We start from the raw sequence: 25016 nt of genomic DNA on the forward strand, positions 1-25016 counted from the left end.
ACTGTTGACCATAGTGACTCACAAAGGACTGTACAGGTACCGGAGGCTTCCTTTTGGAATCACCTCAGCTCCAGCCTTGATTCAGAGAGCTATGGACCAGATACTAAGCGGGCTCACTGGGGTCCAATGTTACCTCGATGATCTACTCATCACCGGCAAAGACGAGCAGGAGCACCTGAGAAACCTGAACGCTACACTACAGAGATTGGAGGAGTACGGTCTGAGGGTCCGGAAGGACAAATGCGCTCTGTTGAGTACCTAGGCCACGTCATCGACAGTTCGGGGCTCCACAAGGCGCCATTGAAGGTGAAGGCCGTTGCAGAAGCTCCATCCCCACAGAACGTGAGTCAGCTGAGATCATTCTTAGGACTACTGACATACTACGCAAAGTTTGTGCCAAACCTAGCTAACATGTTAAAGCCACTGCATGAACTTTTGAACAAAACCAAACAGTGGAAGTGGACAGACAGATGTGAGGAGGCCTTCAAGAAAGTGAAAACAGCCTTAGCTCAGTCAGAGGCCCTAACCCACTTCAACCCCAACTTGCCATTACAGTTGGCATGTGATGCATCGCCTTATGGCGTTGGTGCGGTTGTCTCACACATCATGGCATCAGGTGAAGAAAGGCCAATTGCTTTCGCATCACGGACCTTAAGTAAAGCCGAGAGCAATTATGCACAGATAGAGCGTGAAGCACTCGCCATTGTGTTTGGAGTTAAGAAATTTAATCAGTTTCTGTTTGGCCGACGATTCACACTGCTGACGGACCATAGACCCCTCACCTCCATCTTTGGTCCCCACACCGGCATTCCGTCGCTTGCAGCCAGCCGCATGCAGCGATGGGCGTTATTGTTATCTGCTCACCAGTACGATATCAAGTACAGAAGGTGTGAGCAGCACTGCAATGCAGATGGCCTCTCAAGGCTTCCCTTACCTGTCGCACACACTGAGCACTCCCAGGCTGAAATCTTCTACTTCAAGGAAGTGACGAACGCCCCAGTTACATCTGTCCAAGTGAAAAAGTTCACCCAAACTGATCCTTTGATGTCTGAGGTCGTGGACATTGTCACTCGTGGAAAAGAAGGAGAGATGTCGGACAGCCTACAACCTTACCTAGTGAGGAGAAACGAGCTCACAGTTCAGTTTGGATGCTTGCTATGGGGTTTTCGAGTCATCATACCGCCGCCACTGAGAAGGCAGGTGCTTGAAGAACTCCATTCAGAGCACTGTGGCATGGTGCGAATGAAGGAGATTGCACGCAGATACTTTTGGTGGCCAGGTCTGGATGCAGCTATCGAAGACAAGGTCAAGTCATGTTCTGCATGTCAAAAGATGAGGAACATGCCTCAGCTAGCGCCACTACACCCATGGGACTTCCCAGAGGAGCCTTGGCAGCGAGTCCACGTAGACTATGCAGGCCCACTGGAGGATTGTATGTTCTTAGTCATAGTTGACGCACACAGCAAATGGCCTGAGGTCACAGTGATGAAGAGCACCTCAGCGGAGAGAACCATCGAAGAGCTACGGTCAATTTTCAGTCGCTTCGGCTTGCCAACACAACTCGTTAGTGATAATGGCCCCCAACTGGTGTCTGAAGAGTTCCGGTCATTCATGGAAGCAAATGGAATTCAGCACATCAAGTCAGCGCCGTATCACCCTGCAACGAACGGCCTCGCTGAAAGGTTTGTCCAAACGATGAAGCAAGCTTTAAAATCATGACAAGGGAACGGCTCCCTCAATAGGCGTCTAAACACCTTCCTGTTAACCTACAGAAACACTCCCCACGCTACAACCAAAGTGGCACCCGTGTCAGCCATGATGAAAAGACAGCTTCGCACGCGACTCGACCTCCTGAGACCTCCAAAGACGAGACAGGTTGTACAGATGCAACAGAGAGCACAGGTGGAGAGACGGAGCAAAGCAAAAGACAGAAGCTTCATAGCTGGAGAGAGAGTTCTTGCTCGGAACTACTGCAAAGGTCCAAAGTGGATACCAGCCACAGTGGTTGCCCAAACAGGGCCTGTGTCCTACACAGTTCACACACCGGAAAACATCATCTGGAGGAGACACATGAATCAACTGTTGCCAGGAACCAACCTCAGAGATGACTCCTGTCAAGTGACAAACCAAGATCAGCTACTGGAGACCTACCATGACTACGAGCTATCACCTGAACATCCACTGCAGCAACCTACCAACGTGGAAAGTGCTCCAGACTCACCTGAACCAGCCAGAGTGCCTACTCAGGGTACTGTTGCACCCCAGTCTGAGCATACACCATCACCACTCAGACTCAGAGATAATGTGACTGTAGACTCACCTGTACGTCGTCATTACCCTGCAAGAGAAAGACGACCCCCTGACAGGTTGACTATTTGGTTCAGACTAACCTCCGACATTGGGGCAGAATACACCCCAGGGTTAAGTCTGGGGACTGAGGCAGTCTACCCTCTATCCCTAGTTTAGAAAAGGTTATTCTGAAAAGTTCATTTATTTACATTAAGAAAACAATAGGCAAAACAGTGAATATTTACTTTTTTCTTATGAGTCATCAAAGGTAAAGGGGGAGGAATATGTTGTGTATTGATATTCTAGTTTTGCCCTTTAGGGCACCTGTAACCCCCCCTTGCTTACTTACGTTGAAATGCCTGGAATGTTCTTCCTGTGAAACGCATTAAAACAATGCCCACGTTAATTTCTACTCCCGTCTCATGTCCTGTCCTTGTATTAGTTGTATAAGTAATACAGTGTGCTATACAACAGACCTCTCCCCATCTTTACAACCATTGAATCTATATGTTTTGACCATGATAGTTTACAATCTAAGGTAACGCCAAGTAATTTAGTCTCCTCAACTTGTTCAACAGCCATACCATTCATTACCAGATTCAGCTGAGGTCTAGAACTTAGGGAATTATTTGTACCAAATACAATGCTCTTAGTTTTAGAGATGTTCAGGGCCAGTTTATTAGTGGCCACCCATTCCAAAACAAACTGCAACTCTTTGTTAAGGGTTTCGGTGACTTCATTAGCTGTGGTTGCTGATGCGTATATGGTTGAATCATCAGCATACATGGACACACATGCTTTGTTTAATGCCAGTGGCAGGTCATTGGTAAAAATGGAAAAGAGTAGAGGGCCTAGAGAGCTGCCCTGTGGTACACCACACTTTACATGTTTGACATTAGAGAAGCTTCCATTAAAGAAAACTATTTAAGTTCTATTAGATAGATAGCTCTGAATCCATGATATGGCAGAGGTTGAAAAGCCATAACACATTCGTTTTTTCAACAACAGGTTATGGTCAATAATATCAAAGGCTGCACTGAAATCTAACAGTACAGCCCCCACAATCTTCTTATTATCCATTTATTTCAACCAATTATCAGTCATTTGTGTCAGTGCAGTACATGTTGAGTGCCCTTTCCTATAAGCATGTTGAAAATCTGTTGTTAATTTGTTTACAGAGAAATAGCATTGTATTTGGTCAAACACAATTTTTTCCAACAGTTTGCTAAGAGCTGGCAGCAAGCTTATAGGTCTACTGTTAGAACCAGTAAAGGCCGCTTTACCATTCTTGGGTAGCGGAATTACTTTGGCTTCCCTCCAGGCCTGAGGACAAATACTTTCCTCTAGGCTCAGATTAAAGATATGACAGATATGAGTGGCTATAGAGTCAGCTACCATCCTCAGTAGCTTTCCATCTAAGTTGTCAATGCCAGGAGGTTTGTCATTATTGATTTATTTATTTATTTATTATTAATTTTTCCATCTCTCCCACACTAACTTTACAAAATTCAAACTTGCAATGCTTTTCTTTCATTATTTGTTTTTTATTCATGAATACGATGGCTCACTGCTCATTGTTGGCATTTCCTGCCTATGTTTGCCCACCTTGCCAATGAAGTAATCATTAAAATAATTGGCAACATCAAATGGTTTTGTGATGAATAAGCCCTCTGATTCGATGAAAGATGTCTTTCTACCCATCATTTCATTTAAAGTACTCCAACGTTGTTTTCCATAATTCTTTATATCATTGATCTTGGCTTCATAATACAGTTTATTCTTCTTTTTGTTGAGTTTAGTCACATCATTTCTCATTTTGCATTAAGTCAACCAGTCAGATGTGCAGCCAGACTTATTAGCCACTCCTTTTGCCCCATCTCTTTCAACCATACAGTTTTTCAATTCCTCATCAATCCATGGAGCCTTAACAGTTCTAACAGTCAGTTTCCTAACAGGTGCATGTTTATCAATAATTGGAAGAAGCAATTTCATAAATTCATCAAGTGCAGCATCTGGATGCTCCTTATTAATCACATCAGACCAACAAATATGTTTTACATCATCTACATATGAGTCACAGCAAAATGTTTGGTATGATCTTTTATACACTATTTTAGGCCCAGCTGTTGGAACTTTGGCTTTCCTGGATATAGCCACTATATTTTGATCACTGCATCCAATGGGTCAGAGTGACCACAGGGTTCTTGGTAACCTCCCTGACCAAGGCCCTTCTCCCCCGATTGCTCAGGTTGGCCAGGCGGCCAGCTCTAGGAAGAGTCTTGGTGGTTCCAAACTTCTTCCATTTAAGAACAATGGAGGCCACTGTGTTCTTGGGGACCTACAATGCTGCAGAAATGTTTTGGTACCCTTCCCCAGATCTGTGCCTCGACACAATCCTGTCTCGGAGCTCTACGGACAATTCCTTCGACCTCATGGCTTGGTTTTTGCTCTGACATGCACTGTCAATTGTGGGAGCTTATATAGACAGCTGTGTGCCTTTCCAAATCATGTCCAATCAATTGAATTGACCACAGGTGGACTCCAATCAAGTTGTAGAAACATCTCAAGGATGATCAATGATGCACCTGAGCTCAATTTCAAGTCTCATAGCAAAGGGTCTGAATACTTATGTAAATAAGGTATTTCTGGTTTTTATTTGTAATCATTTTGCTAAAATTTATAAAAACCTGTTTTCACTTTGTCATTTTGGAGTAATGTGTGTAGATTGATGAGGAAAAATATGTAATACATTTTAGAATAAGGCTGTAACGTAACGACATTTTGAAAAAGTCAAGGGGTCTGAATACTTTCCAAATGCACTGTATCTCTAACTAAGATTCCAAGTGTGTCAACATACACAAATCACATAATAGGGTAGACTGGGCGATTGGCAATACCACACTGGTTGTATCCTCTGGCTATGAGAATGTACCCGTCTCTTCCCCAACCTGTCCCCCAGCTGCAAAACCAATGGAGAAATTAAAGAATACTTAGTACCGAGTGTGTGTACATTTACATTAGATATGTACATGACGTGTGAATACAATTAAAATCCGTTAAAACCTGGCAGTACAATTTAATTTGGAACTTTTCTTCGACAGTGTGCGTTATAAAATGGGGATTATTTAACTAGATTTTTTGTAAACTGAGCAATGCGTAAATGGTGGCCTTTTTATAACACAGAAGTGTCGAATTAAATCACACTGTATTTTCTGCATCGAAAAGGTTGCCCTATGTCATTAATATTGAGTTGTTGGATGACTTTATACTGTCAAAGTAAACACTGACCTGTTTTTCACAATCCAGTAGTCCAGGTAAGAACTACCATACCCGACAGCCAGTACAGCATGGTTGGTTCTTGTTGAACAGTCAGGCTGGTAGAGGACTCCTAAAGAAGAAACACTACAAAAGTTAATGTGCAATTCATATGTATTTATTTACAATTTCATAGAGGTAATAGTAACCCTTTACTTAAAGCATCCAGTTATAATGCATTACAACTTGTCATGATGATGTATGACCCCTTAACATTATAATAATTTCATAGTGATACGGGCAAAATAACCAGTTGAAAATATATGCATAGAAAGACATAATATAAGCCTTGATATAAGACATTATAAAGACTCATACATGGTTATAACAAGGTATGCCTGGATGCTTTAAGTAAAGTGTTTCCAAAGTAATTTTTTTATGTGTCTCCATGTGTAAAGTATGAGTTATTTCACTGTATGACCAACCTGGGCTGTAAACCTTTGTCAACAATGACACTTTTTACTCCTCAGACTAGCTTGTTAAACATGACCTGGTATTGGTAAGACTAGGGCTGTTTTCTCTTCTTATTTATATGTTGCTTAATGGTTCACACCTAAAATTGTAGTAACACGTTTGCAGAAGAGTCCATGCAGTAAAGTCGAACTACTACAATCTCAAAAGAGATAATCTATGACCTCTTTTTGGAGAGCATACCCTTGACATGAATGTACATGTATACTTGTTCACATCTAATAATAGGAGTGTGACACCAAGCTCACCATCTTTGTAGAGTTTGAAGGAGGGATGTCTGGCGTTCACAGACACAGCGATAGGGCCGACCTCATACAAAGTGTCTCGAAACACTTTTTCATCCAGAGAAGGAACTCTGTTGATGCCCTTGCACCAGGCTTCCTTTGTTGCATTCTGGTATTTACAAGGGCCCACCTGAAAACAGTTTAATTTGATAATCTCAAGCTTTACAGTGAGCTTTTCACTCATCTATTCTATGTACTTTCCAAAATTCCCACTTTTTCCAGAAATACTGGTTGGAGGATTCCTGGTTTCCTGGTTATTCCCTCATGATTCCAAGAATATTCCAACTGGGATTTCTGGAAAACCTGAGAATTTTGGGAAAGTTACAAGAATTTTGCAACCCTAATGGTAACATATTGTATTGTACCTCTGCAGTGTAAGGATATTTCCTCTCCGACATAATCCCATGATCTGAGACATAACTAAAACACCTCATGGCCAAGCCACCGTCACAGCCATTATTGTCATAGTCTCCACTGCAGTCCACCAGGTTCTGCTCACTCAGAGGCAACAATTTGCCTGTCTGCTTAAACAACTGGCCCTCCAGGGCTCCGACTGCAGCAAATGCATAGCAAGATCCACAATGCCCCTAGATCAAAAAAATCATTTTCATTTCTACTGTTTTGCTTTGAAGTTATTGCCTAGAAGTAAATGCAAAGCCCACAATGCCCCTAGATAAAATACAAGTTGTATTTCCCCTATTGTGCTTTGAAGTTATCCCCTAGAAGTAAGGCGGCATGTTTTTCCTGGTAAAGTGCTCAGGAAAAACTCCTGTCCCTACTCATCATACCAGGCCACTACCACAACAGTTTTCTCACCTTTCTAAATGCATAGAAAGTGGCTTTTCATGTCATGTCTAATAAGTGGCACCTAGACTACCCACTCCTTTAATCCTTTCTATATCAGTCAATCTGTACAATACCAGAAAAATGAAGGGGCGAATCCTAACCTCCAGTTAAGTCACATTTTTACTTAGTCATGCATGATGTCAATGGGAGACTAAGTGAAATTTCGACTTAAGTGGAAGTTAGGATTCGCCCCAAAGTGAGAGAGAACAAATGAAAGAGGCTGCTCTTCAACCTGGTTCTTCACTGGAGTCACATATCCATATTGACGCCAGTCCCACGTCTCGGGAGCTGCTGAGAGACTGCTGTTCCACTTAGAGAGGGGGATCCCATCCAGGCTTTTCTCCTCCTCAGCAGCATTAACAGTCAGCAAGGTGTTGTACTCTTTATCTGTCTGGAACACAGAATTAAATAGAACACTAGAATGGTTCGGCATCCTAATGGATCGCCATCTTAGTCAGGAAAACTTTAATTCTAGAAATTGATTAAATATTGTATAAAACAATGAATGTGTACATATATCTGCATTGTAATCTGCATTGCATCTGTAAAAGCTGCTCTCTTTCCTATTTATATTTATTAAATTCATGTTTCATGCTCATCCAATTGCTGGCCCAATTACAATTGTGGGTTGTCTTACCATGTCTCCAAACTGGTTCATTCCCATGGTGAAGGTGTGCTTGCCAATTTCTGCCTCCAGGTTGTGTTGATGGATGAGGCCTTGGTTTGTCTCCCAGATCATCCTTCTGAAGCCCTCGTCCACCTGAGAAAGATAAGCCAAAGGCCCCACAAGTTATTAACGTCATGATTAACCTCTATGGGGCAAATCTTAACACATCCTAAACTTCCACTTAAGTCACATTTTCACCCAGCTAGCACACTTGGTTCCTTGGAAGTTGTGGGAACGTACATTTTTGGTTTCCCATTGGTTCTGGGCATGAAGGCATACGTTTCCTGAACGGTAAAACTGAACAGAAATGAACATTTTGCCTGTTCTGGGAATGTTAATTTATTGGTTGCAGAGAGGTTCTGAGAACATTTTACTATGGTTCCCTGAATGTTTTCCTGGGAAGTTTTATTAACGTTCTGAGAACGGAAATTCTAGGTTATTTGAAGGTAATTAAATAACGTTGTGAATGTTTTGAACAAAATGTCAAAGTTATTTGGAGTTTTTTAAATAATTTCCTTAAAACTTTCACTGAATGTTTCAATAAGACGGCTAGCTTAGTTTGGGTTAACTGTTTTGAACTCCAAGCAAGGAGAGGACACATGGAAATGTATTTGCTTAGGCATTAATCGTGCAAACACATTTATTTTGTATTGTGACTCGGCATCAGTGTGATTCAAACCTATGATTTCTAGTCTCTATCCATTGAATTAGTCCACTGTGCCACCAGGATGGAGCAAGCATGCCATGTTTTTTTTATTCATACAAAGCTGTTCATTTTAGTCTGTTCAAACAGACCCTATTTCAAAGGAAACAAGCACTCATTAAGATCAGGTGTGGAACACACTTAACAAGATAGAGGATGGAGAGAGTTTTGTTGACGCTGAGAACGGAATGTATATGTTTTTAAATAGCATTCTTAGAACGTTCTTTGAACGTTACTACAGTTTTCTTGTGTTTTTTATGGAACATTTTCTTAATGTTCTGAGAACATTAATGTTCTGAGAACACTTTAAATAGAACTATGAGGAAATCTGTAGGAAACGATATGCTGAAGTACTGAAATTCCAATAGAAGTATGTTTCTTAACATTCTCAGAATGATTTGAGAACATTACTTTAAATAGAACCATGAGGAAACCGGTAGGAAACGTAATGCTGAAGCACTGAAATTCCCACAGAAGAACGTTGTTTCATAACGTTCTCGGAACAATTTGAGAACATTACTTTAAAAGAGTCATGAGGAAACCTGTAGGAAACGTTATGTTGAAGTACTGATATTCCCACAGAAGAACGTTGTTTCTTAACCTTCTCTAAACTATTTGAGAACATTCCCAATAACAAACCAGTTGGTCCTCTGTAGCTCAGCTGGTAGAGCACGGCGCTTGTAACGCCAAGGTAGTGGGTTCGATCCCCGGGACCACCCATGCACAAAAATGTATGCACGCATGACTGTAAGTCGCTTTGGATAAAAGCGTCTGCTAAATGGCATATTATATTATAGAACATTACCAAAAATTCAATTAAATGTAACCATGTTTGAACTTTTAGGAAATGTTCTGTTAAAGTAATGAAATACCAAGAAAATAAAGTTATTTTGTCAAGTTCCTTAAATGTGCTGAGAATGTTTCAAAGCCAAGCAACTATCCTGTACCATTCCCAGAACATTGTGGGAAGGTTGTATGCAAAATAACCATAGGACAACCACGCTTTCACCAAGCTCTAAGAAACATGGTTCTCAGAACATTATGTGCTAGCTGGGCACAATATTTGACTTTAAACTGCAATATGTGACTTTTTGGGCGACCTGACCAAATTCACATAGAAATGTGTGTTATAGATCTGTCATTCTCATTGAAAGCAAGTCTAAGAAGCGGTAGATCTGTTCTATGTGCACTATTTCTATGCCTCCCATTCTTACGTTTCGTTTTTGCGTCTTCTACTTTTGGTTTTGTACACCAGCTTCAAACAGCTTTATATAAACATATTCTTGGTTATGGAAAATATATTTCACAGAGGTTTAGATGGTACAATGATTCTCTACACTATACTTGCTTGTTTTGTCACATGAACTGAAGTCAGGCAAACTATTAGAATTATAGCAACCAGGAAATCATGGAGCGATTTCTGCATAATGCATCTTTAAGTGAAAGTTAGGATTAACTCATATGATTGGCATACTGTGTTTGCCATAGGCTCTAAGTAACCTTGGCATACTGTTTGCCGTGTTGGGTTTTCCACTCCTCCCAGACGCCATCCAGCTCAGTGCTCAGTGGTTGTTTGAAAGAGGACACCACAGCACACAATGCCATTAGTATGAGTTTCACCTGCATCCTGCACACACACACACACACACACACACACACACACACACACACACACACACACACACACACACACACACACACACACACACACACACACTGTTAGTATTTACAGCTACATTTCTCTATAATTTGTAAACGTGAAAAGTTTCCTGAGTTTAAAAAAATGTACCTCTAATAAGTACCTTGTGAAGATAGCACAATAATGTAGCGCTGAAAAAATACATCAAGTCGTTACCTGGGTTTGAATGCTCCTGCCTGGATGTGAGGGGAATATGAAAGCAATGTAACGGTTTATAGTTTTTAGGCTTCCTCTTTACTGTAACAAGCCTATTTCTGATGTGGGTGGGTGTTATAGAAGGATCGTAGTAAACCTAGTTCCTGTATTTGGTATGAAAGAACAAGTTCCTCTTCATGAGAGTTAGTTTCAATCATCATCCCTATAAAGGTTTCTATGGTCTAGTTCGTAATATTCTCCCTGGAATATGTGTTATAATGATACAGGCATGTGCTTTAATTATGGGAATTGATATTATGGAGGTACATTGGGGCCCGAAATGATTGACACCCTTGATAAAGATTAGCAGAAATTACTGTATAAAATAAATAATTCAAATACTGAGCTATATTGTATGCACCCAAAAGCAATTCATTATATTATTTTATACTAATACAATTGCTCAGAGAAAGAGATTTTGTTTAACAAGTAATACAAAAAAATCTAAAAAGAAAGGGGTAAACATGATTGACACCACTGTTTTCAATACCTTTCAAGACCTCACCTTGCGAGGATAACGTCTCTGAGCCTCTTTCTAAAATGTTTTATGAGTTTGAGAACACATTGGGAGGGATCTTAGAGCATTCCTCCATACAGAATCCTTCCAGATCCTTGATATCCTTCGTCTGTGCTTATGGACTGCCCTCTTCAATACAAACCACAGGTTTTCAATGGGTTTCAAGTCCGTAGACTGAGCTGGCCATTGTAAAATGTTCATTTTGTGGCCAATTAACCATTTATTTGTGGATTTTGATGTGTGCTTGGGGTTATTGTCTTGCTGGGAGATCCACTTGTGGTCAAGGTTCAGTCTCCAGGTTCTTGGCTAAAATGTCCTGGTACTGGGTAAAGTTCATGATGACCTTAACAAGGGCCCCAGGACCAGTGGAAGCAAAATAGACCCATAACATCAAAGATCCACCACTATATTTTACAGTAGGTATGGGGTTCTTTTCTGCTTATGCATTCTCATTTCAACGCCAAACACACCACTGCAGTGCGTGGCCAAAGAGCTCTATTTTCATGTCATCCAACAAATGTAAATGCCTGAAGTTTGCTAAACGGCATTGGCACTTGGATTGGAACCGCTGCTTTGGTCAGATGACATGAAAATAGAGCTCTGTGGCCACCCACACCAGTGGTGGGTTTGGCGTCGAAATGAGAATGCGCAAGCAGAAAATAACCCCATACCTACTGTAAAATATGGTGGTGGGTCTTTGACGTTATGGGTCTATTTAGCTGTCACTGGACCCTCCCAATATGTTTTCCAACTCATAAAACATTTTAGAAAAAGGCTCAGTGTCATTATCCAGGATAGGTATTGAAAGGTATTGAAAGGTCAATAATTTTGTGTCAATACGTGTCAATAATTTTGACCCCTACCTTTTTGAGAAATGTTTGCATTACTTGTTAAACAAAATATATTTCTCTGACCAATTGTATTAGTATAAAATAATATAATCCCCCAATTTTTGGGGGCATACAATATAGCTCAGTAATTCTTATTATTTTATACATTCATTTTTGGTCATCTTTGTCAAGGGTGTCAATAATTTTGTATCCCACTGTATGTCCCATTGAAGCACAAGACAAGCATATATTTGGCATACTGTACATACAGTATATTTGGCATATTTGGCATTCACTCATAAATTGGCATACAAATGACCACATGGTGGTGCTAGCTAGGGAACATCCTTCAGCTGCTTCTGAGTTTGACATCAGTTAACTGAAACCACGCTTTATATCTATTGCTCAGAATCTACCATGTATCCTAAACTACTGAGGGTGATTACATTTCGGATTATGTTGGGATGTTAGATAATCAAATAGACAAATCAATGTTTTGAGAAACTGCTGAAGAGATATAACATTGCTTAGCAAGTTATATTATTGCTAAATCTTTAGCATATGGAAAAGTGTTATTCTGCAGTGTATTATTTTAGAAGTCAGGTGTTAAATACTAATAGGTTTTACTGCCATCTGATTGCGGTTTGTTTGATGTTAAGGAACCTCATTTTTCAAGTTAAGTCTGCTTTCGACAGCCGTTGGAACTCAGGTGTAAGATGTAGTGAAATGTATGGAAAATAAAACAAGTTCTTCAAAATATCAAGGTTGTGAACTCTGATTTGATTTTGCAAGCTGGCCCTGGTGTACGACACCGTTTGTAGCCTATTTGCACATAAATTGGGCTTTATACCATTTGAAAGATAGGGTAAAATGTAGATTTCCGCCTAAATAGACATACCCAAACGTAATAGTTTTTCATGAGATGGCCATGAACAATAACTGGTAATGTTGCATAGTTTTAGAAAGGTCTGGAACTCATCTTTCTGGTAAAACAATAGTTATAAATTGGTGAGGTGTACACACTTTTGAGGACTCAAGTACATAGTATAAATATTATGTAAATATAACAAATCCTATATAATTTTTTCCTTATCTAACCGAAGTGGGGCAATAGGTTTTGAAATGACTGAAATGCTTTCTAAATATAGTTACAATCAAATTATAGATGACTTACTATAAGATTTTATATTTCTTATAATTGTAAAATAAATATGATCATACTTAGTGACAGTATAATATTGGCACTATTTAATTTAACTGTCAACAGAGAATTTTCTCCTAAACGTCCACTGAGCGGCGTAGAGACACCATTCAAATGTGTGCAGACTTGTTACAACTTCAACTTTAAGCACGAAGTGATTTCGTCCCTCTGTGACCAAGAGAAAGGGGTCTTCATTCAGTTCTATTAAATTATTTCATTATTATTTTTTATGTTGAGAGCTTTAAATCTGGCTGAGAATATCTCTATGGCCTGTTGTTCACACGCGTATCTGCGCCTCCTCCCGCCTGCCTTCCATCTTTGAGGACATGTATTTCCATTGTTAGAGCGATCAAGATAGTCAATCGACTATCTTGTCAATATAATAGACAATCCTTGGTACAGCACCGTTTCTGTTCAATTGAACGTTCCAGAACGTGAAAACGTACTGAACGCAGCCCTGGGCTCACTCGCTCAGAGCAAGAGATAATCGATTCTTTGCCTGCATAGGCCAGAAAATGTTACACCACCTAAAGGGTGGTGGCAGTTGTTGTCTCTCATTCATTTAGTGATGGTGAACTGTCTGAGCTGGTGCACTTGTCTATCCAGTATATTTGGTTTAGAAATATGATTTTCTTTGAGAACTGCAGTAACACTTGACGTAAAGCCAACAGGTTTAATGCTTTATTACTTGACATAACCATGTGTGAGCCCTTGTAATTTTAATATCTTATCACAAGGCTTATAATATGTCTCTCTGTGTAGCACATGTTCAACTGACTCCAATTATTTTAGTCAGGATCATTATAAGAGGGTAATAAGACATTCTGAGGGGGTCATATACATGCGTATGACCCGTCTTACAGTGCATTATAACTACACTAGAATGCTTTACTCCTGTTAATGTCAGATATGAGCAGAAGAGAAGATATGCATGCAATGTCCCTATCCAAGCTATTATCACATATAAATACAGTAGTAGCAGCAGTCAATGTATCTTTGATTGCCACTGGAGGGCACTACATCATACTAAACAAGGTGTGGGTGCTCCTTATGGGTAAATTGGGACCAAGTCAAGCCCTGTCCTAGTCAGTGCTCAGCCTGCTCACCAGCAAAAATATTGACAGAAATTACAGCTGGAGATCAGACCTGAGTCAGATAGGCCTACATGTCAAGTAATTTAGTTTGCCCAGTACAATGGAACCAATGGAATAGTCCCAAAAATACCAACCTAAATTAAGCACACACAAAATAAACTATGTAATAAACTATATAATAAACAGATTACAAGCAGACCTTCAAATGAAGTATAACAGAAGCATATTTTCTCCAACTGTTGATGGAATGTGCAAGCGACATAGTGGATTTTTTATATCTATAAAATAACATTTTAATATGACTTGCTTCTAATGAAAAGTTTTATATCACCATAATATCACAATTTCCGTCTCAATAATGGATTGTAGGCTAGTAGAGGAGTATGATTTTATATTAAGGAATACATCATTGGTTGTTGCAGAAAAAAACAAATATGAATGAATGATCCCTGATATAAAGTATCATTAGCCTATATAATATATAACGTGTCTTACTATAGTCATAAAATGTCCAATCAATAATTATGCATAGACCAATAATTGTCTACTAGCTATAATCACAGTGTGGTTAATTAAAATGAATTAATGTTATGATAATCCAATAATATTCAGCTCTGATTTTGTATTTACAATCAACCAATGACCAGCCCCTTTGAAAAATCAGATGGTCTGCGGGCGCCCCTAGCGTTCAATAGTAGAACCTTGCCTCGTTTTTGTGTGTGCGTGCTGAATAACGCCCGCCCAGATTTGTGTTCGAATGCCTCTGTTTCAGCACTATCTCGATATGCTAGCTTTGAGCTGCCTGCTACATTGAGAAGTTTCTGTGATATAGCGGAGAGTGGCTACGCGAGCGAGCATCACAGCCTGATAGCCTGCTGCTACCCCGGGAGAGGCGATGATGGCGGCGGCCGTAGAGAGAGGAGGAGTGCGGGCCGCTTTCCTGAATCCAGGCAGCGGCGGCGGGATCGGTGGACCACCTCCGGCACCTATGCCCACTGCTCCCGGAGCCGTGGTTGGAGCAGGAGGCATGGGTTCGAATTCGGGTGGGTCGGATGGTCCCATGCCCGTGCCTATGAACCTTTTTGCAACATGGGAAATAGACCGTTCTTCTCCAAGTTGTGTTCCAAGGTAGGCTAAGCTACTTACATTGCCCAGCACATATGTAATCCTTTTTCTTTGTGAGTGGGCGTCTGTAGTAATGTTTCCAATTCGGAGTGGTTGTTACAAGATAGCTAGGCTACATTTTGAAGACTGTTCCATGGTCTCTAGCAACAACCTCACACGTCCATAATTGAATGACATTTGGTTGAGTTTGTTGTTGGTATAGGTCACTCGGACTAGACAGTCAATTGCTCGGGATTTATCAAATCAAAGTCTGCCCTCGTAGTTTGCTTTGTTTATGTTTATTTTAAGAATGTACGACAAAGAACAACATGACGATAAAGCTATCTTAATCCCACAGAAGGTTAGGCTATACGCAGACTGAACAACCGTTTTCTAGACAAAAGAATATGCAATTGCATAGGCTACATTACTAGCTTGTTGGACAAGTTATAACCTACTTTTATTATTGTTTTGCTCTCCATAGAAAGGGTTTGCCTGGCATAGTCCCCTTTTGACTTTCACAGGGACACTTTCCCGTTATTTGAAGAAGATAACCGTTATTCTAGGCTACATGGAGTTATTTTCACCGAGTTAAACCGTTTGTTATGAATTCTATCCACCCATAGCCTACATTCCAGAGCTGCATGGCAAAACAGACTTGATATGTAGCTAGAAAATCTGTTCGCCAGTCAATGAAACTGCCTCGGGAATCTACAGGGAACTGTCAAAATAACGGAAACACTTGAGGAAATGAGGGATACAAAGTATATTGAAAGGATGTGCTTCCACACAGGTGTGGTCCCTGAGTTAATTAAGCAATTAACATCCCATCATGCTTAGGGTCATGTATAAAAATACCCATTGCCCATTATTATTGCTAGAAGAAGAGATCTCAGTGACTTTGAAAGAGGTGTCTCAAAGGAGCATAGGGTGTGTGTCTGTCACCAGATCTCAACTTAATGGCAAACGTGCGTAAAAATGGCAGAATTCAGATATGACGTCATTGTTTTAGCACTATCCACTGAGTTTAACTACAGCCAGCGATATGGTTCAATGTGCCAATAAATCAGCACAATCTACTTTTTCGTTTTTTAAAATTGCCCCCGTCTTGAAGCTAAAATTTGGATCATGTAGGCTATACTTCTCTAATGGCCATACAAAAAAAAGAGCGACAGAGAGCAAAACGAGGAATTGTGGTAAGTGCATGGGGGCCACCATCTTTATGCACCTCTGTTATTGAACACTTATGGGACCTACCTGAATTTGGCCAATGGAAACTCTTGTTTACTGTTTGGACTAATGGCCCTGGTGACATCGCCATGCATTAAATTAGTTAATAGACCAATAAGACAAAGAATTCCAAATCTCTCTGCCATTAACAGCTAATTTTCCGTTTCCTCTCCCCACCCAGACCACACCCAGACAGTCCTAGCAAAATTCTTGTTTGAAAATTGCTCTTTGCTAAGATGCTATTTTTGTTTGTTTTGATTTTTTTTTTATTGAAAACAATCACAGTAAGGTACTTCATTGTTACCCAGAAATGATTTGATATTGTGATAAAAACGGCTGCATTGGACCTTTAAGACACTTTATGTTGGTGTTTCCTTTATTTTGGCAGTTACCTGTATACAGTATGCCAGCCTAATCTAATTCCTCTAATAACCCAGAAATCCCGGGCTCAATGATGACAGTAGAATAGGCTAATGATTACTCCCAATGGCTCTCTTGTATTTATAGGCTTTAATGGAAGCCTCTCAAACATAATCCAGGTAAAATCAGGAATTCCCCAGGGCAGCTGTCTAGGCACCTTGCTTTTTTCCATCTTTACTAACGACATGCCACTGGCTTTGAGTAAAGCCAGTGTGTCTATGTATGCGGATGACTCAACACTATACACGTCAGCTACTACAGCAACTGAAATAACTGCAACACTTAACAAAGAGTTGCAGTTAGTTTCGGAATGGGTGGCAAGGAATAAGTTAGTCCTGAATATTTCCAAAACTAAAAGCATTGTATTTGGGTCAAATCATTCACTAAATCCTAAACCTCAACTACATCTCGTAATGAATAATGTGGAAATTGTGCAAGTTGAGGAGACTAAACTGCTTGGATTGTAGACTGTCATGGTCAAAACATATTGATACAACAGTAGCTAAGATGGGGAGAAGTATGTCCATAATAAAGCGCTGCTCTGCCTTCTTAACAACACTATCAACAAGGCAGGTCCTACAGGCCCTAGTTTTGTCGCACCTAGACTACTGTTCAGTAGTGTGGTCAGGTGCCACAAAGAGGGACTTGGGAAAACTCCAGTTGGCTCAGAACAGGGCAGCACGGCTGGCCCTTAAAAGTACATGGAGAGCTAACATTAATGACATGCATGTCAGTCTCTCCTGGCTCAGAGTGGAAGAGAGATTGACTTCATTACTGCTTGTTTTTGTAAGAGGTGTTGACAAGCTTAATGTACCGAGCTGTCTGTTTAAACTACTATCACGCAGCTCGGAAACCCATGCATACCCCACAAGACATGCCACCAGAGGTCTCTTCACAGTCCCCAAGTCCAGAACAGACTATGGGAGGCGCACAGTACTACATAGAGCCATGACTACATGGAACTCTGTTCCACATCAGGTAACTGATGGAAGCAGTAGAATCAGATTTTTTAAAAACAGGTAAAAATACACCTTATGGAACAACAGGGACTGTGAAGAGACACACACAAGGGTATAGACACATGCATACGCACGCGTTGTGATGTTGTTGTATGGTGGTATTAAACATTTTGTATTGTAGATAGGTAGTGGTGTAATAATGTCATATGATGTACTGTTTTATATTTTGTTTTATATGTAATGGAAGTGCTTTAATATGTTTGGACCCCAGGAAGAGTAGCTACTGCCTTGGCATCAGCTAATGGGGATTCCTAATAAATACAAATACAAATAGGCTACTTAGCATTGTTTTTCGGTCCAACCCACTTACAATACGCTTAGGCCTATTCACTCAACATTTGATTTGATGGAACAATCTTTGCCAACACTTTATTTGAACTGTACAGTACCAGTCAAAAGTTTACACACCTACTCATTCAAGGGTTTTTCTTTATTTTGACTATTTTCTACATTGTAGATTAATAGTGAAGACATCAAAACTATGAAATAACACAATCATGTAGTAACCAAAAAAGTGTTCAACAAATCAAAATATATTTTATATTTGAGATTCTTCAAATAGCCACCCTTTGCCTTGATGACAGCTTTGCACACTCTTGGCATTCTCTCAACCAGTTTCACCTGGAATGCTTTTCCAGTGAAACTGGTTGTTGGCTGCTTTTCCAGTGAAGCACTTGTTGGCTGCTTTTCCTTCACTCTGCGGTCCGACTCATCCCAAACCATCTCAATTTGGTTGAGGTCGGGGGATTGTGGAGGCCAGGTCATCTGATGCAGCACTCCATCACTCTCCTTCTTGGTAAAATAGCCCTTACACAGCCTGGAGGTGAGTAGGGTCATTGTCCTGTTGTAAAACAAATAATCCGTTCACCCACACCGTGTCTCACAAAGACTCGGCGGTTGGAACCAAAAATCTCCAATTTGGACTCCAGACCAAAGGACACATTTCCAACCGGTCTAATGTCCATTGCTCGTGTTTCCTGGCCCAAGCAGGTCTCTTCTTCTTGTTGGTGGCCTTTAGTAGTGGTTTCTTTGCAGCAATTCGACCATGAAGGCCTGATTCACACAGTCCCCTCTGAACAGTTGATGTTGAGATGTGACTGTTACTTGTACTCTGTGAAGTATTTATTTGGGCTGCACTTTCTGAGGCTGGTAATGCTAATGAACGTATCCTCTGCAGCAGAGGTAACTCTGGGTCTTCCATTCCTGTGGCGGTCCTCATGAGAGCCAGTTTCATCATAGTGCTTGATGGTTTTTGTGACTGCATCTGAAGAAACTTTCAAAGTTCTTGACATTTTCCAGATTGACTGACCTTCATGTCTTAAAGTAATGATGGACTGTTGTTTCTCTTTGCTTATTTGAGCTGTTCTTGCCATAATATGGACTTGGTCTTTTACCAAATAGGGCTATCTTCTGTATACCCACCCTACCTTGTCACAACACAACTGATTGGCTCAAACGCATTAAGAAGGAAAGAAATCCACAAATTAACTTTTAACAAGGCACACCTGTTAATTGAAATGCTTTACTATCTCATGAAGCTGGTTGAGAGAATGCCAAGAGTGTGCAAAGCTGTCATCAAGGCAAAGGGTGGCTATTTGAAGAATCTCAAATATATTTTGATTTGTTGAACACTTTTTTGGTTACTACATGATTCCATATGTGTTGTTTCCTAGTTTTGATGTCTTCACTATTATTCTACAATGTAAAACAATAGTAAAAATAAAGAACCCTTGAATGAGTAGGTGTGTCAACTTTTGACTGGTATTGTATATGTGCAAGCATTGGTGAATGTAGGCATTGTATTAGTACATCGTCATTTTTGTGTCAAATCAAAAAACATAATAGATGTGGTAGTAATTGACATAGATTATAGCATGAGTAGGTATATTATTACTCCATTTATATTTATATGAAGAGGTGGCCATTTGAGTTTGGACCAATATTGGAATCAATTTAGCCCTTTCTCATATAGAAACTGTTAGTTGTAACCTTCGTGGTGATGTTTCCCATAGGGACAGATCTAGGATGAACTTCCCCTCCCCCAATCCTAACATTAACCATTAGTGGGAAAAATGCAAAACTAACTCAAGATCAGCGTCTAGGTGCATCTTCACCCATCCCTGATTCCTCCATCTGTGGGTGGACTAGTATCTGTTCATCCATAAAAGGACATTCCAGACATTTGAAACGGCTGTATGTTTAAAAGGAAGAGCTCTGCTTGTCTTCTGACACAAAAATCAGTCCAATCCACCCTTTCATCTCAGTCAAAGGGAACAGAAAGGGTAGCCCATTCTAGATCAGGTCAGGGACCTCCACATGCACGTACGCGTACATGTGCATCGCACACATACACACAAAGGCTGGGAGATATTACCTAAAAATCATATCTCAATCTTTTTCGAAGTTATGGGCGATTCACGATATACTGTATTCACGAGTCACTGAGCTTTTCAGTAAGGCCATTCTACTGCCGATGTTTGTCTATGGAGATTGCATGGCTGTATGCTCGATTTTATACACCTGTTCGCAATGGGTGTGGCTGAAATAGCGAACGGGAAGGTGCACACGGCATAGAAGGAGCGAAGGAGACAAGACCAAAAAGAACGCTCATAAAAACTGAAAAATATAAAAACCTTGATTCTCGCGATACAGGCATTTGAAGCATTGCGCTAAAACATAAATTTGAATGAATCTAATTAATTAGATATATCATCCAGCCCTAATACATACACACAGACACACACATTATAAAAAATAAAAAACACTGTCTCTGATATACCACTCACACACACACCCCGACCCCGGTTTCTCCTCAGAAGGTAGAGATAAATGACGGAGAACCCACCCAGGAATAGATGGACCCACAGTAATTAAACGTGTGCGCTGGAATGAGGTTAGCCAGCCAATAGCGCCTCTATTATTCATGCTGTTTTATTGGTGTTTAATTGGTGCAGGGCCCATTATTCCTGATGGAGTGGGGTAGCTGGGTTTAAAAGGGATGGGGTTGACATGATTGAATGTGCTGTAGGATAGGGAGTGACATATTTAATATTGGAAACGATGAAAAGCCTATATTGGCTAATGTATAGTACAACATCCAGTGATTCTCAATGGCTACCTATGGAAAATGGAATAAGTTTCACAACTAATGGTGTTAAGGTATTAACTGAGTTGAATATGGTACATCCTTTGTAAGGTGCAAATCAAAACCAACCCACTGTTGCATACTTGCTTATTGGTTAAAGGCAAACGTTATACCCTTACATTTACCCTGCAAACAGCAGGGGTGATCCCAAATGGCACCCTATACCCTATATAGTGCACTACTTTTGAGCAGGGCCCTACTAGGGAATAGGGTGCCATTTGAGACACAGCCCATGAGTTACCCTGCAAGGAGGTCTTTGTAAAGCATTGCCCCAAAAAGTGGTTGAACTTTGGAGCCAATGCCCTTTAGCTTTAGTCTTTTTCCCTTCAATTTTAATGCTTAAAACACATCAACCTACAGAATCCACTTAGTTTAGTAATGAAGCATGGCACTTTTGTCACCAAAGAAAAACCTCTTCTATTACTTGATCTGGCGCTTAGCGCAAATCCCTGATTTTAAAGTTCCTGATTCATTATCCCCTGTCAGTGGATTTGATGTCTTCATTCAGCTGGTGCTGATCTCTCTCTCTCGCTCTCTCTCGCTCTCTCGCTCTCTCTCCATTTACATTTTAGTCGTTTAGCAGACGCTCCTATTCAGAGTGACTTAGTTAGTACATTCATCTTAAGATAGCTAGGTGGGACAACCACATATCCTAGTCATAGTAAGTACATTTTCCTCAATTAAGGTAGCTATCAGCAAAGTCAGTGCTAGTAAAAAAAGAGTCAAGTCTCTCTGTCTCGCTCCGACGACTCTTCAATATTTAAAACTACTATGGTAGGCAGACCTTGTTCGGAATTAATTGCAAATGGAATGGGAGAGCTTATGGACCTCGACTGTGCTCGTTTTTCATCCCGTGCTCTCCGAAGGCCTACTACTGGCTTGAAAGCAGATAACTGAACCCCACGGGTTTGACTAAATTGCGAGTTTCTGATGTCATCGCCTCAGGCCCCTTTTAATGTGTGGAATGAATCATGGTCAGAGCATTCGCCCTCCTGACATTAACCTAGTTAGCATTCGATACACATACACACAATCGTTATTGAATGATAATGTTTTTGACATTTTGTTGTTATTTGTGGCCTGTTTTTGTGGTGAATATTTCAGAATCTGGTCCTTGGTCAACAGAAATGTCAACATATTATGCATTTTATGCAGTTGTTGTTGTTGTTATACCATCTATTGTTTTACCCTCTGAGCCACAGTGGACAATCGCTTGTGTATTTTTTTCAGATCAGCTTTTGGGGCGTATATGCATGTGTGTCCAAGTGAAAGAGGCCCAGCTTCATATTGTTATTGGAGGAATTACCAAAAAGGCCTCACCCCAAATCAGAAGCACATGCTCTCTTTTCCAAAAAACTATCACAGAACTATGGTTAGCACTTACAGGATCTTTGTTGTGCTTTAGAATGTGGAGGTGTGTGTGTGTGTGTGTGTCAGAAAAATAGTCTGGTCCAGTGTGGATTAGCTGAGGTTTACAACCCCTGCTGTAGCATGTGTTTCTTTCTGCAGCTGTTCCGACACCAGAGTGCTAGCCAGCTAAGCTAATATTTGTGTGCAATGTGAAACCAGGGCGTGAACTCCCCTTAAAGCCACTACAGTAGAGCAATAGAGCACCAGCCGTTCAACACTATAAAGTTGGACTCACTGTAGTAAAATTGACTATGTTGTTCCTCTGTTCACAGATATTTTGTTGGTAGTCCTACTACACCAAAAATACCAAATTGAAAAATGGCCTACAATGACTCAACCAGTGAATGGTTATGACTCATTGCAAATTCAATCAACTAGCCACGATGACACAAGGAAACATACATTAAAATGTTTGTTGAAAGACACAAGGAATCTATGTTGACTCAACCAATTTCTGCCAGGGATGAGACAGTTTTGGCTTCTTCCCGCCGTTAAAAGAAAACTCCACCCAAAAACGATAAATTAGTATTTGTTTCATTAGTCCATTGTTGATATTGTCCCAAAATGTTTTGCATGTCACCAATCAAGTTCTCAAGATATATAGCTTCCCCAAACTGTTGCCACAAAGTTGGAAGCACAGAATCGTATAGAATGTCATTGTATGCTGTAGCGTCAAGATTTCCCTTCACTGGAACTAAGGGGCCTAGCCCGAACCATGAAAAACCGCCCCAGAACATTGTTCCTCATCCACCAAACTTTACAGTTGGCACAATGCATTGGGGCAGGTAGCTTTCTCCTGGCATCCGCCAAACCCAGATTCCTGTCGGACTGCCAGATGGTGAAGCGTAATTCATCACTCCAGAGAACGCGTTTCCACTGCTCCAGAGTCCAATGGCGGCTGCTCCAGAGTCCAATGGAGGCGAGCTTTACACCACTCCAGCTGACGCTTGGCGTTGCGCATGGTGATCTTAGGCTTGTGTGCGGCTGTTCGGCCATGGAAACCCATGTCATGAAGCTCCCGACGAACAGTTATTGTGCTGACGTTGCTTCTAGAGGCAGTTTGGAACTCGGTAGTGAGTGTCGCAACCGAGGACAGACGATTTTACGCGCTTCAGCACTCGACGGTCCCGTTCTGTGAGCTTGTGTGGTCTACCACTTCGCGGCTGAGCCGTTGTTGCTCTTAGACGTTTCCACTTCACAATAACAGCACTTACAGTTGACCGGGACAGCTCTAGCAGGGCAGAAATTGGTATCCTATGACTGCCATCTCTAGCAGTCAAAAGTTTGGACACACCTACTCATTCAAGGGTTTTTCTTTATTTTTACTATTTTCTACATTGTAGAATAATAGTGAAGACATCAAAACTATAAAATAACACATATGGAATCATGTTGTAACCAAAAAAGTGTTAAACAAATCAAAATATATTTTATATTTGAGATTCTTCAAATAGCCACCCTTTGCCTTGATGACAGCTTTGCACACTCTTGGCATTCTCTCAACCAGCTTCATGAGGTAGTCACATGGAATGCATTTCAATTAACAGGTGTGCCTTCTTAAAAGTTAATTTGTGGAATTTATTTCCTTTTTAATGCGTTTGAGCCAGTCAGTTGTGTTGTGACAAGGTAAGGGGGTATACAGACGCTAGCCCTATTTGGTAAAAGACCAAGTCCATATTATGACAAGAACAGCTCAAATAAGCAAAGAGAAACGACAGTCCATCGTTACTTTAAGACATGAAGTTCAATCAATATGGAAAATGTCAAGAACTTTGAAAGTTTCTTCAAGCGCAGTCGCAAAAACCATCAAGCGCCATGATGAAACTGGCTCTCATGAGGACCGCCACAGGAATGGAAGACCCAGAGTTACCTCTGCTGCAGAGGATACATTTATTAGAGTTACCAGCCTCAGAAATTGCAGCACAAATAAATGCTTCACAGAGTTCAAGTAACAGTCACATCTCAACATCAACTGTTCAGAGGAGACTGTGTGAATCAGGCCTTCATGGTCGAATTGCTGCAAAGAAACCACTACTAAAAGACACCAATAAGAAGAAGAGACTTGCTTGGGCCAAGAAACACGAGCAATGGACATTAGACCGGTGGAAATGTGTCCTTTTGTCTGGAGTCCAAATTTGAGATTTTTGGTTCCAACAGCCGTGTCTTTGTGAGACGCGGTGTGGGTGAACGGATGATCTCTGCATGTGTAATTCCCACTGTAAGGCATGGAGAAGGTGGTGTGGGGGTGCTTTGCTGGTGACACTGTCTGTGATTTATTTACAATTCAAAGCACACTTAACCAGCATGGCTACCACATCATTCTGCACCGATACTCCATCCCATCTGGTTTGGGCTTAGTGGGACTATTATTTGTTTTACAACAGGACAATGACCCTACACACCTCCAGGCTGTGTAATGGCTATTTTACCAAGAAGGAGAGTGATGGAGTGCTGCATCAGATGACCTGGCCTCCACAATCCCCCGACCTAAACCCAATTGAGATGGTTTGGGATGAATTGGACTGCAGAGTGAAGGAAAAGCAGCCAACAAGTGCTCAGCATATGCGGGAACTCCTT

At 40.8% G+C, this 25016-nt stretch overlaps 2 protein-coding genes across 2 annotated transcripts in view; one reads left to right on the forward strand and one right to left on the reverse strand.

Moving 5' to 3' along the window:
• Positions 1 to 5151: 5151 nt before the first annotated feature.
• On the reverse strand, positions 5152 to 10201 carry LOC311130185 (procathepsin L-like; the record flags this gene model as incomplete). The annotated part of the gene is made up of 7 exons (XM_084162880.1): positions 5152 to 5248; positions 5578 to 5677; positions 6324 to 6489; positions 6725 to 6946; positions 7438 to 7596; positions 7843 to 7965; positions 10076 to 10201. 7 exons carry the CDS (start codon positions 10199 to 10201, stop codon positions 5152 to 5154), a joined length of 993 nt encoding a protein of 330 aa, XP_084019006.1.
• Positions 10202 to 14909: 4708 nt separating this feature from the next.
• Positions 14910 to 25016, forward strand: part of LOC311131278 (phosphofurin acidic cluster sorting protein 2-like) — a 110569-nt gene continuing 100462 nt past the window's right edge. The window contains exon 1 of the mRNA XM_084164165.1: positions 14910 to 15239. Coding sequence (XP_084020291.1) covers positions 15007 to 15239 — 233 coding nt within the window. The 5' untranslated portion in view covers positions 14910 to 15006. The remainder of the gene's footprint in view (positions 15240 to 25016) is intronic.

This window comes from Coregonus lavaretus (assembly GCF_964263955.1).
Source record: "Coregonus lavaretus genome assembly, chromosome: 6".
Taxonomy (NCBI): domain Eukaryota; kingdom Metazoa; phylum Chordata; class Actinopteri; order Salmoniformes; family Salmonidae; genus Coregonus; species Coregonus lavaretus.